The following is a 13,094-nucleotide window of genomic DNA, read 5'->3' on the forward strand; positions in this document are numbered from 1 at the left end:
TGCACAAGAGACAATAAGCAACCCTCCTGGTGATGCCTGGACATTGTGGGGAAAAGCAGCCGGGTGGGTGAGGAGATGCAGCTGCTAAACTGCCTAAGGGTATCACAATGATTTCCGCCTTAGGTCCAGTGGATCCAAGATAAATGCTTTAAAACACAAACAACTGGGTGGTAAAGAGACTTACCCCCTTCCCCCCACATCCCCTTGCCTTGATACTATGTGTTCACCCCAGCCACGGAGCTGATCAGAGTGTTGAAATTAGTTAACACTGAGCAAACTCAAAAGTCCCATCTGGTGTCATATAATCGGGGTGAAAGTAACTTACAGGACTTACCGGTACTGCTGGAGTCCTGAGGGGTGCGTGGACTCATCCGGAAGAGGCATGGCCTCAACCGGAAGAGATAGGGCCTCTCAAGATTTAAAGGGCTCTGGGCTCCCCACAGTGGCAGGGAGCTCCGAGCCCTTTAAATCCCGGCCCCAGCCCGGGCGCCAAGCTGCAGGTGGGATTTAAAGGGCTCTGGGCTCCCCGCCGGCGGGGAGCCCAGAGCCCTTTAAATCCCCACCGCGGAAGCCAGTGCAGTCCGGCACGGCATACAGGCTCTTGCCGGTATGCCATACCGGACCATACCATCTTACTTTCACCTCTGCATATAATTGAATGTATTTTGCAAACTCTAGGCTTAGGCTGCTTCGAACATTTGGTGAGGTCAGGGAAGGGGGTTGATTTTTATCTCACATTGCCTGAATGTGCTGCATAGAGCTTCCAGTCACAGAAATAAATCACTGACCAATCCTACCACCCTGCTTGCATGCACTGCCATTGGAACCCAGTTCAGCTAATACACACAGCGGTGAACACATGAGCCAGCTGGCCGGTGTTCCTTAAACTGGGCCTGTGTGCCACTGATGTTTCCTCTCATTAGAGGTTTCCTCTTGTTACAGAGGCTCCAACATATGCCTTCCCTACAACACTGCCTTTGTTATTCCTGCTTTCTTCAGACACATGTACAGCGGCTCTTGGTTCCCTTGTCAGCGATGTAAGCTGATGGGAACCACTAAAATCTTTTTAAAATGTCAGCCGCAGTGGAGACAATGAAAACAAAAGCAACTCACTGCTGCCTCTCTTATTGTTCTCCTTATCAACCTCAGCTATTGCTGGAGAGAAAGCTGGCAGATTTCACTGTTCAAACTGTCAGCTCTAGTCTCTTGCTGCAGTGCTAATGTGTAGCATCTTACCTGGCAACATGAGATAACAATATTCCTCTCTTGCAGCAGTTAACATTCCTCGTTCTAGTTGTTTCTTATGGAAACAATGGCAATCAGTCACAGGGGCTTAGCTTAATTTGGTGTGCAAAATCTTATGGTCACTCTGTTGTCCAGGGAAATGACTTTGTTGGTTGTGAGATTCAAGGACAATATGAGCTGTTACATTTTTTAGATCATCTGCAAAAGAATGCACAAGGTCATGGTCAAAATTAAAGTCTAGCACCCGGACAGCTCGACATTTTAATGTTCTTAGCTTGAGTAATCCATAATTCTTTTATTAGTAAATTCATAGATTCTAGGACTGGAAGGGACCTCGAGAGGTCATCGAATCCAGTCCCCTGCCCTCATGGCAGGACCAAATACTGTCTAGACCATCCCTGATAGACATTTATCTAACCTACTCTTAAATATCTCCAGAGATGGAGATTCCACAACCTCCCTAGGCAATTTATTCCAGTGTTTAACCACCCTGACAGTTAGGAACTTTTTCGTAATGTCCAACCTAAACCTCCCTTGCTGCAGTTTAAGCTCATTGCTTCTTGTTCTGTCCTTAGAGACTAAGGTGAACAAGTTTTCTCCCTCCTCCTTATGACACTCTTTTAGATACCTGAAAACTGCTATAATGTCCCCTTTCAGTCTTCTCTTTTTCAAACTAAACAAACTCAATTCTTTCAGCCTTCCTTCATAGGTCATGTTCTTAAGACTTTTAATCATTTTGTTGCTCTTCTCTGGACCCTCTCCAATTTCTCCACATCTTTCTTGAAATGCGGTGCCCAGAATTGGACACAATACTCCAGTTGAGGCCTAACAGCGCAGAGTAGAGCGGAAGAATGACTTCTCCTGTCTTGCTCACAACACACCTGTTAATACATGCCAGAAGCACATTTGCTTTTTTTGCAAGAGCATCACACTGTTGACTCATATTTAGCTTGTGGTCCACTATAACCCCTAGATCCCTTTCTGCCGTACTCCTTCCTAGACAGTCTCTTCCCATTCTGTATGTGTGAAACTGATTTTTCCTTCCTAAGTGGAGCACTTTGCATTTGTCTTTATTAAACTTCATCCTGATTACCTCAGACCATTTCTCCAATTTGTCCAGATCATTTTGAATTATGACCCTGTCCTCCAAAGCAGTTGCAATCCCTCCCAGTTTGGTATCATCTGCAAACTTAATAAGCGTACTTTCTATGCCAATATCTAAGTCGTTAATGAAGATATTGAACAGAGCCGGTCCCAAAACAGATCCCTGCAGAACCCCACTTGTTACGCCTTTCCAGCAGTATGGCGAACAGACACATGACTGGCTGTGCAAACTATTGGATACACTTAGTGCCCCCATGTTACCAAAGAGAAAATGTCTGACTGTCTATGTATCGGTCTGTTGAGCCCATAGCAGTAGTATCTGATTCACATCAAGTTAGCCATAGTGGACTGTGATGTTTTTTTCTTTTAATATTGTTTCATGAATGTAGTGTTGAAAGGCAGTGGATTCCTGGTCCCGGAAGCTGAAGACCTATTTCAGTCCACAGAGCAAGTGTTAACTTCCCTCAGCCCGCCCACTAATATTCCCCACCCGTGACATGGTGGGACCACTCATTGGTTGAGCAGGACATTCAGTCCCATTGGGCCTTGCATTTCTTGTCGCTAGGGTGACCAGACAGCAAGTGTGAAAAATCGGGACGGGGGTAGGGGGTAATAGGAGCCTATATAAGAAAAAGATCCAAAAATCAGGACTGTCCCTATAAAATCAGGACATCTGGTCACCCTACTTGTCGCCTTGGCTTGACTGCCAACAAGGAGGCCAGCTATGGTGGTGACAGTAGTCTTTGAGTCACCAGTTGGCTGCTCCTTTAAGAGGAGTCAGGGCCCAATCTAACTATGGAGGCCTTCTTTAAGGAGAACAAGCCCATCTTGGCCAACCTGTAGTAATTAACTGCCTAGATGGCTGGTTGGCAGCTAATTGACTAATGAGCATCTGGCCTGATAATAGGCTGCCATAGCTCGGTTGAGAGGGTTGTTCCTAGAGAGAAGAGGCTCAGAAGAAGAGGTGCTCCCAGAGACACAGGCCCATGAGGAAGATCACTGCTGCTGAACTTTCTCAGTGCAGGGTTGGAAGGACTGAATTATTAACATAGGCACTGGGAGAAGGCCTGTGGGACTCCTGAACTTAGGTGAGGAGGCTTATTGGTCTTAGCAGCCAGCTCCCAGAGGAGGGGTAGACTTGAGGGGCTAAAGAGTTTGTACCATGAAAAATAATAAATCAGCCCCCCCAGAGGAGGAATCTTGATTTAAGTTGTCCGGACTGGGAGAAAATCATTGCAATTGCAAGACTGCAAGAGAGAGAGTCCAAGCAGGCAGAGGACCTGCAAGACCACACCGTGCCACAAAGGGTTGTGCTTGAGGATGGTGCCCTGCCACACTTGTAATAATAATAGTAGTTAGCTCAGACTGCAGAGGTGGACATTTGGCCACTGTGAACTGGACTGACCTGTCCTATTCATTTCACATAGGCCATTGGATGCTAATGGTTTTTTTCAGGCACTACCAACCTAGAAAGGACACACTCTCCATTCCAATCCCCTGAGTCTTCTGCTTTCTGTTTACTGGGCATTTCATTGGCAGCTGCATGTCTTTTGTTGTTGTCAGATTTTATTTCTCTAGCCCAAGGTCTAATGGTTTCTTAATAAAAATATAACAACAGGCTCCTCAAGGAAGGAACTGCTGTCTTGGGCAGCTCAACCTTTCGATTGCTCAACTATGACAGCATCTTTTGTTTTTAAATCTATTTCTATAAATCAAGCAAATCTTCAAAATTTATCCACCTCTGTCATCAGCTTTGGTAGCTTTTGGAATGCCAGTTCCTGTCCCACTTCCGAACAAGTGATTGAAACGAGACAAGTTTACCCATTCCTTATATGGATCAGGGTCCTGGAGTTGTCAGAACAAATGATTATACATTTATCTCTTGTAACCTTTGCATCCTGATAAACAAGATGCATTTAGAGGCATGTCTGATGGGAATCAGATTTTTATGACACATGCTTCTTAAGAATTTAAATGGTGATTCCAGTTAGGCAGGCTACCAGTAAACAAAGCAACCTGGTTGTTTTCTATACGCTTGCAAACACTAAACAATTTTGTGGTGCATGAAAATAACTTCCATGGAGTTTTTGTCATTGAATGAGCTGAGGATTGAGTCTGAGATCTTTACAGTTTATGCTTTTGTTTGAAGGTACCTGAACAGATGCTAGAGAGAAGATATTTTGCATAACCATTAATCCTGATCATTTACAAACTGGACCCTATTGGCTGGACCCCGTTTGGGAAAAGTCTTCTCTCTGGCACCCCTAGTTGTCCCTCCAAATTGGTTCTCAACAAGTTTAGAGAGGAAACTAAAGAGATCTGTAACTTCCCAAAAGTGTAGAACGAAGATTGGATTTCAGTGTTTTTAATAACAAATCTTATTAAAAAATCAAATGAATACCACTGTTCAGACCTGCAAAATAGCCCCGTGAAAGGTTTCTTAAGTGAATATTATACAGCATTAGACTGATTTATGGTCTCCTTAATAAAATAGTTCCCCCCCACCCCAAGCTTCAGAAAGGCAGAATCTGGTTATAATTAAAAGCAGTGCACCTTCACAAAGATTTATATAATGCAGTCATCCCCTGGGCTGCAGAACAAGTGGAATGCCCCCTGGCCAAAAGAAAGTTACTGGTCACCCTTGGTTGTAGAACATTGATGAGATTCATAGCATTGCCCCTTGGCCAGAACTACTGAAATTATTAGCTGGCTTAGCTATAAAGCTTTATTATGGAGAGCAGCATTGGCGTTAACAACTTCAATTGGCTGTAAAGTCCAGGTATAAAATAACTGAGGCATACTATCCATCACACAGGGCTCCCAGGCTTTTGGGCATCCATATCACTTCAGCAGATGAAGAACTTGTCTGTGCCTGTCTGTGCCCTTTTCATCCCCCTTCAACTGGAGCTAGCAACCCCCTCTCTACCTTAATGATGAATTTAGGGTCTCACCTCCATGCTAGTCCCCAACTTGCCTGCCTCCTATTTAGTCGTACTGTACTTATATGCAAAGCTGGGTAGGGCGTAGAAAGCTGAATTGGAGAGAACACTGGGCAAGTGTTTAATCATTAAATAGGGAAGGGGTTGTGCTGCTGGTGGGTTTGACAGGTGAGGAGAAGATAGCCAGCCTAGTATCAGGGGCAAAGCTGGATGTATAACTGCTGGTGCGCATTGGGAACTGTGGTAAAGTCTCTCCTCCATCTCCCATTTACCTCCAGTCATGCAACATGTGTATAAAAAGCTTCTTGTAAACAGGGCCGGCTCCAGGCACCAGCTTGTCAAGCAGGTGCTTGGGGCAGCCGCTCCGGAGGGGGTGGCACGTCCAGGCATTTGGCGGCAATTCGGCGGATGGTCCCTCACTCCACCTCGGAGCGAAGGACCTCCCGCCGAATTGCTGCCGCAGATCGCGATCGCGGCTTTTGGGGGGGGGGGGGGGGGGGGGAGCTGCTTGGGGCGGCCAAAACCCTGGAGCCGGCCCTGCTTGTAAAGAATATGTGCTGCTTTCTTGCAGTGCGCTGTTAACTTGAAGGCCGGGCCTTTAATCAAATGTCACTGTTTGTAGGCTAAGGAAGCTCTTCGAGGAACATCCATTTTTTACCAGCAGATCTCTACGTACCTCTCCCATACATGGCTTCCAAATGTTATCTGGTGGAACAAAGAACTGACCAGTCGCCTCCAGAACCAGCTATACCCACTCCTTCTGGAGATTCCCGCTGTACGGCTCAACTGCATCACCGCTATTAACCCTGACCCTAAGGTACTGTCTGTGAACTGTGTATTTCTGTGTTCTACCATGACTAGGGCCAGTAACAGGTGTTGGCCTTCATCCATTAGGAATCTTTTCCCATGGTCTAGGTAAGGGTTAAGGGCCTGATCCTAAGCCCTACTTAGTACTCATAACTCCCATTGCAGAAAGAACATAAGAACAGCTATACTGGGTCAGACCAATAGTCCATCTAGCACAGTATCCTGTCTTCTGACAGTGGCCAATGCCAGGTGCTTCAGAGGGAATGAACAGAACAGGTAATCATCAAGTGATCCATCCCCTGTCACCTTGTGACGTTGCACTTCATATGTTTTATGAAAATACGCTTATGAATGTGAATATGATGTAACTGGAATATGCTTTATGCCAAAGGTCTCTTGTAAGGTATCATTACAAAGCTTATAGTCTACTGAGTGTGTTCATCCTATTTGTTTGCATGTATTATTTCTATGTCTGGAGTTAGGAGAATAAGATATAAACTTGTATTACTGATGTAAACATATTAAGTGGAAGCCATTAAGAGTGCTTCAGAATCAATGAACTGTAAATGGCTCTGTTTACTTGCAAACCTTCCTGTGTACATGTGGGCCAGCCCAGAAAGAATGGAGACTAGGATTCTTACAGTGACATGTGACCATGTCACCTGATAATGAAATCCATCTTAAATCTGGTACTTTTCCATTTAGAAGGAGGGGTGGGGACCCAGAGAGACAAAAGATTCTCGCCTTGTGCCAAAGCTATAATGGGGGTGGAGCAGGACAAAAGGAGGCCAGTCATGAGAAAACCCCTGCTTACCACCTGAGATGTCTGCTGGAACTACAAGGACTGTACCAGGGGAAAGGATTGGGCCCACACTAGGAAGGAGTCCAGTCTGCGAAAGAAGCTTATTAGAACATTTTTGAGGGTGAGATAGTACCTGTAATCAGTTTCTTAATGTATTAGGCTTAGACTTGCGTGTTTTGTTTTATTTTGCTTGGTGACTTACTTTGTTCTGTCTGTTATTACTTGAAACCACTTAAATCCTACTTTTTATACTTAATACAATCACTTTTGTTTATTAATAAGCTCAGAATAAGTGATTAATACCTGGGGGAACAAACAGCTATGCACGTCTCTCTATCAGTGTTATAGAGGGGGGACAATTTACGAATTTACCCTCTATAAGCTTTATACAGAGTAAAGCTGATTTATTTAGGGTTTGGATCCCATTGGGAACTGGGTGTCTGGGTGCTGGAGCGGTAACCTGCTGAGCTGTTTTTGGTTAAAGTCTGCAACTTTGGGGGCATGGCTCAGACCCTGAGTCTGTGTTGCAGCAGGCTAGTGTGTCTGGCTCAACAAGGCAGGGTTTTGGAGCCCCAAGCTGGCAGGGAAAACGGACTCAGTGGTAATTTCAGCACATCAGGTGACAGTCCCAAGGGGGTCTCTGTGACTGAACCTGTCACACACCTATTCCCAGCATCTGGCAAACAGAGGCTAGAGACACTTCAGAGCATGGGTTTGCGTCCCTGTCCATCCTGGCTAATAGCCATTGATGAACCTATCCTTCAGCCAGTGAGGATTACGAGCGCTCAGCACTTAGGATCAAGCCCTTAGAAATGTATCTGACTAAACTAAGCCTGGGAAGGCATTAAACTCGTTCCAAACATGGGCATGTCTAATGATCCATAGGGAACATAAAGATTAACCCTTTCACTGCTGCTAGGATGTACAAGTCTTCCATAATATCTACTCAAATGAATGAAATGCTAGAAGAGTTCATGTGTTTCTGGTTTAATGGACATGTCTGGTTCCTTGAGGGACCTTGGACATTACATAGGACTGGCCTGTTCTATCTAATTGTGAATGGTCACAGCTGTGTTCAAGGAAACAGTTCTCTGGGACAAATTATGGTTGCTACAGGACAGATGAGCTGAGTCTCTTGTTCTCCTAGCATTTCCCTGCAGCAGTCAGTCAGAATATGGCTGCCTGCATTTCCCGAGTGCCAGGGGGCTCCCAGCCCTGCTCAGGCCCACAGAGGATGCTATGCTGTGGAGAGGTGAAGCCATGATGCTTACAGATTGGTAAACAACCAGGTGGTTGCATTGGCGGCAATGGTCTTCTCCCTGAAGGTCTAGCAAGGACCTTCTTCTTCCTTCCCGGATATAATGCATTTAGCCACTGCTCCCCAGGCTGTTTACCCTATTTACTGATTTCAGAGTGGTAGTCATGTTAGTCTGTATCAGCAAAAACAATGAGGAGTCCTTGTGGCACCTTAGAGACTAACACATTTATTTGGGCATAAGCTTTCGTGGGCTAAAACCCACTTCATCAGATGCATCACTCCATATAAATTTTAGTGTCCCTAAGGTGCCACAAGGACTCCCTATCTACTGAGTGTGGCCCACTCATTGCCTTCTCGTAGCATCAGCATCATTTGTCAGTTGTGTTGTTTTCCCATAATTCCCAGGTCAATATAAGCACAGATACACAATCCCAGGAATCAGTGGACACTGCAATGTTGTTTCATGACTGAGCCGATTCCTTTGAAACTGATGTAGTACAATACCTCTTATATAATTCTAATCAGATTCAGGGGTTAATAGTTAACCATCACCAATCAATACAATGAAGAGGTAGGCACTAACAGTTTTGCCTATATGATGTTTCACCTCCTTAACTGAAAAGGCAGCTTCTCTCTCATAGATGTGCAGCCAACATAGCTTCAAGTACTGGCAAGCACTGAAAAGTTACCCAATATATTTGTACAAGATAAATCTGATGCTTATTTGTAAGGCATAGAATAAGGCCTCATTTAAATCAGGCAGAGCTTTTATGTCTGTCCCTTATTAGGGGAATTATAAATTATTAGAAATTGAACAGCCAGGCAGCAAACCCATTTTCTGTGTGAGGGATCTATCTCAGCCTTGCCTGCTTAGAAGAAATTAAATCAGATAAAAGGCCAGATTTCCCCCTCAATTTCAGGTGCTCAGCACCTCCTGGGGATCACTCCCTTAATTATGCGAAGGCCACATCACATCACGGCCCTGTAACCAGGCCAACCTACTTTTAAAACGTGAAGCTTTCAGTTAAAATTCTGATCTCTCTAAGCAAGCTAGAATTGGCCAGATTTTCAGCTGATGGGGACTGGTACTATTGACTATACTGGAGTCATACTGATTGACACCAGGGCACAATCTGTCCCAGAGTTACTAAAAACTTGCATCATATTGGTTTTACATGTGAAATTCAGTGTTAGCTTTAATCAGGCCTGTCAGCTTGAAAACTCTGGTGTAGCACCAGTGGTCATTATTATTTATCACTGATATCACAGTGGGGCCCAGAGTCCTAACTAGATTGGCACCCCATAGTGCAGAGCATTGGACCCATGGTTAATAAATACAGAGCTCTGCCCCATAGACCTTACAGTCTAAAAGACAAGTCGCAAAAAGATTGATGAAATAATCAAGTGACAGGAGTGGGGAGAGAGGAAAATGGGGTAAAAAATGTAATAGGATGTCTTAGTCCAGCCTTGCTTTGTGCAATGCGGGTAACCAGTCAGTAACATTAATCTTTATACAGATTCTTTGTGAAAGAGAGAGAGAGAGAGAGAGACAACATTTAGTTTTCAGTCAGTTGGTCCAGTAGTTTCTCAGCAGATTCTGAGTCCCAAAATAGATCACTTTGCCCTTGGTGCCTTACTTTGAAATTCTCCATTATTAATGCTATACATTATATCGATCTGTGGTATTTCATTTTGGATATCCAGAGCAATTTCACAAGGGGATCATTAAAACCCCAGGTTAGGTTAGGAGTGACATAATCCTTGTGGAGGTTAGCAATTAGTGTTCTATGTCAGCAAAAAGGGGATTGCTTCATTTTAATATAAAATAAAACTAACTGCATCTTTATATTAACCCTTGGGATGCTGTGTATTTGTCCTGATAACCTCCTTCCCCTCTCCTGTTCCTTAGTTCCAAGTGAACAAGACTTACCTCCTTAGTACCTCCAGGAGTGCTCTGAGCACTAGTGGGCAAGCAGTCTCATGCTCCCTGCCTGCTTTTTCTTGGCCACTCTGCACAGAGCCACCCTGGGCTCCCAGTCTGTGCTAGTTCCCAGCCTGCAGTGAGAATCAGGGAGGTGGATTATATCTGGAGCAAATGCCAAGAGAGGATGGGAGCTATGGGGAGGTGGATCAGGACTTGCTCAGCTGTGAAGCACTGGCTCTGCCTCACTTGCCCATGGTGGAGTCCCTCCAGTGGCTCTGCCATAGCCCTGGAAATTAACTAGTTCCCAGCTGACTTCCACCAACAAGTGAAGGGTTGTTTTCCTTTTTCATATAATAGTTCTGATTAATAAATGGGCCCACCCTGAGTTCCTTACTTTTTACTCAGGCAAGACTCCCATTGACCATAATTGGAGTTTTGGGCCCAGTCCAAATTCTCCTGGGTGTAACTCCATTGAAGCTGAGGATGAGTGTTGTCCAAAAAATAACAACACAGCACAATATGGGGTAACAAGAGCACTTGGTGGCTATATGAAGACTGAAGGCATACAAAATTCACTGCTGTAATATTTCCACACTCTGTTAATATACGGATACAGCCCCCTAGAAAACAACCTGCCTCCAGAATTTGTGGTGAACAACCTGCCTCATAAGAGATCTACTCCCATACATACAAATGACCAAAGTAGAGTCTGAGTTTTCAAAGACGTGATCATTTTGGTTTAATAATAAGCATAAACTTCTAGCTGTAACAAAATACATCAGTCCAATGTGGATGATACCAGAGTGTGCTTCATGTTATGGGAACATAGTCTCTAAAGATCATGAAGAATGGGGAGCCACTTGGGAATTTCTCGGTCTGAACATTCTGAATTCGATCAATTAGGCTTTAGTTTCCCAAGGGAAGAGGTTAAAAGCCCCCATCCCTTGGGACATTTAAAACTAGACTAGAGAAAGCACAAGAAAATGTATGATGGGGAACTATCTTGCATCAGCAGAATGACCTCCTGGGGCTGTTCTCTGATTAAAATTTAAGAAGCTCTTTCCCAGAGAATATATTAATGGGATATTTGAATAACAGCATTTGTATGACACAGTTGACAAGAACCATTAGAGTTTTGCAATGCCTTATAGATGTGATGTTCAGGGCCGGCTCCAGGCACCAGCTTACCAAGCAAGTGCTTGGTGCGGCCACTCCGGAGAGGGGCGGCACGTCCAGCTGTTCGGCGGCAATTCGGCATACGGTCCGTCACTCCTGCTCGGAGCGAAGGACCTTCCGCCGAATTGCCGCCGCAGATCGCGATTGCGATTGCAGCTTTTTTTGTTTTGTTTTGTTTTTTGTTTGGCTGCTTGGGGTGGCCAAAACCCTGGAGCCGGCCCTGGTGATGTTCATTCTCTTCTCCAGATATATGCATTATAATATCTCCCCACTCCTGAATCTCTGCTCTTAGCATGTGACTGACAAATCCTATAGCTGTAGAGTTTTAATGCCTTATATTGTCTTACCAACAAGCACCATGCACTTACCCCGGTAAGGGGGAACAGCACCTGCCTCTTACTAGCCGCTCTTTTACCATCACCGCTGATGGAGGAGCTCCCTTGCACAATTGCTGCTACTGTCACATCAGCATTTCATCATCTTCACTGACATCTTCACCTGATTCTCTTTAGGTTCTTGGCTGCAGAGCTGCTACCTCTAACTGTTGTCTGTCAAACAAATAAATAAAAATTGCATTAAGTAATGTGGTCTGGGCTCAGCGCCTCACAGATCTTCAGATGTTTTATTATTCTTTTACTGCTGCCTGTGCTATCTCTTTCTCTCTTCTTTTCACACAGTCTGAGAAACAGTCTACTGGCTTCAAGATACGCCACTGGTGTGGACATACCGTGTCCTTCATGTGTGGATATGACAGTTACCTGAGATACCTTGGGTGCACCATGACTTGGTTGGCTGTGGGATCTGGGAGCTCTCAGGTCCCAGTGTGTGCCTCAGGGCTGTGCTGGCCTCCTCTGAAGCTTCTGTTAAGCCTGATGCCAAATCTTCAAGGGCTTCATTATCAAGCATCTGAGCTGGGCATTAGGACTCTGCCTTAATGCACGTCTGACAGGATCGACCCTCCCCAAGAGTGCTTTGGAATCTTCAGAGTGACCGGCCTGTCCCAGTTGGAGTCACTTGAGGATGCTGAGAGATTGGCATGCTTGATGCCTGTCCTTGATGGTGCTGGACTGCAAGGCCAAGGCACCACCTCTCTCAAAGCACAGATCAAAATCCTAATCAAGGAGTGCTACACCTCACCACTCCTTGATAAGTCAAGGCCTCCTGCTATTCCGTCCCTTCTTGAGCTGGTACTGAGAGGCCAGCTACCAGGCATTCCTGCACCTATTGTACAGCCTGATGAACTCATTACATTGCTTTGGCTGCAGTGCTTATATATGCCTCACATCTCACCTGATTGGTCAGACCACTCACCCAGTGCTGAGTCCACTTGGGGCTGACTCACCCATCCTGTCAGTGACTCAGATGCCCTGGACTCCATCTATACAGCGATAATGTGGCTGTACAAATGGATGCCTAATTGCAGACTTACAATGAGTTGCTGCCTTACCACACTCCAGAATCCCAGTTTACAGTGAAAAAACATGATGAAATCCTGACCCCGTTGAAGTCAATGGGAGTTTGCCATTGGCAAACTCATGGTCGAAAAGCTGACCTTCAGAATATGACCCAAATGTAAACTAACACAATGATGTTTGCCTGAAACAAGCTTGGAGAGGTGTGAATTGCTCCAGTTCATCACAGTGGTTTGTTCACTCTGGAGCCTAAGGATTGTAAATTAACTGTGAACACCGTTAACTATTCCACAGATGATTGGTTAACAGAACCATCCAGCTGACATTCTTATCCATCATAGCTGGATGTGGTGGTACATACTGGGGGAGGAGGATGCAGTAGGGTATCTAGTTGCTGTCAACATTTGCTGAAGGACAGGAATGTGGA

At 45.0% G+C, this 13,094-nt stretch overlaps 1 protein-coding gene across 1 annotated transcript in view; it reads left to right on the forward strand.

The window, feature by feature from the left end:
- Window positions 1-13,094, forward strand: part of C10H16orf71 (chromosome 10 C16orf71 homolog) — a 127,142-nt gene that overhangs the window by 49,367 nt on the left and 64,681 nt on the right. The window contains exon 13 of the mRNA XM_034783708.1: window positions 5,911-6,105. Within this exon, the coding sequence (XP_034639599.1) occupies window positions 5,911-6,105 (195 nt within the window). The remainder of the gene's footprint in view (window positions 1-5,910; window positions 6,106-13,094) is intronic.

Source organism: Trachemys scripta, chromosome 10 (genome assembly GCF_013100865.1).
Source record: "Trachemys scripta elegans isolate TJP31775 chromosome 10, CAS_Tse_1.0, whole genome shotgun sequence".
Classification (NCBI taxonomy): Eukaryota; Metazoa; Chordata; order Testudines; family Emydidae; genus Trachemys; species Trachemys scripta.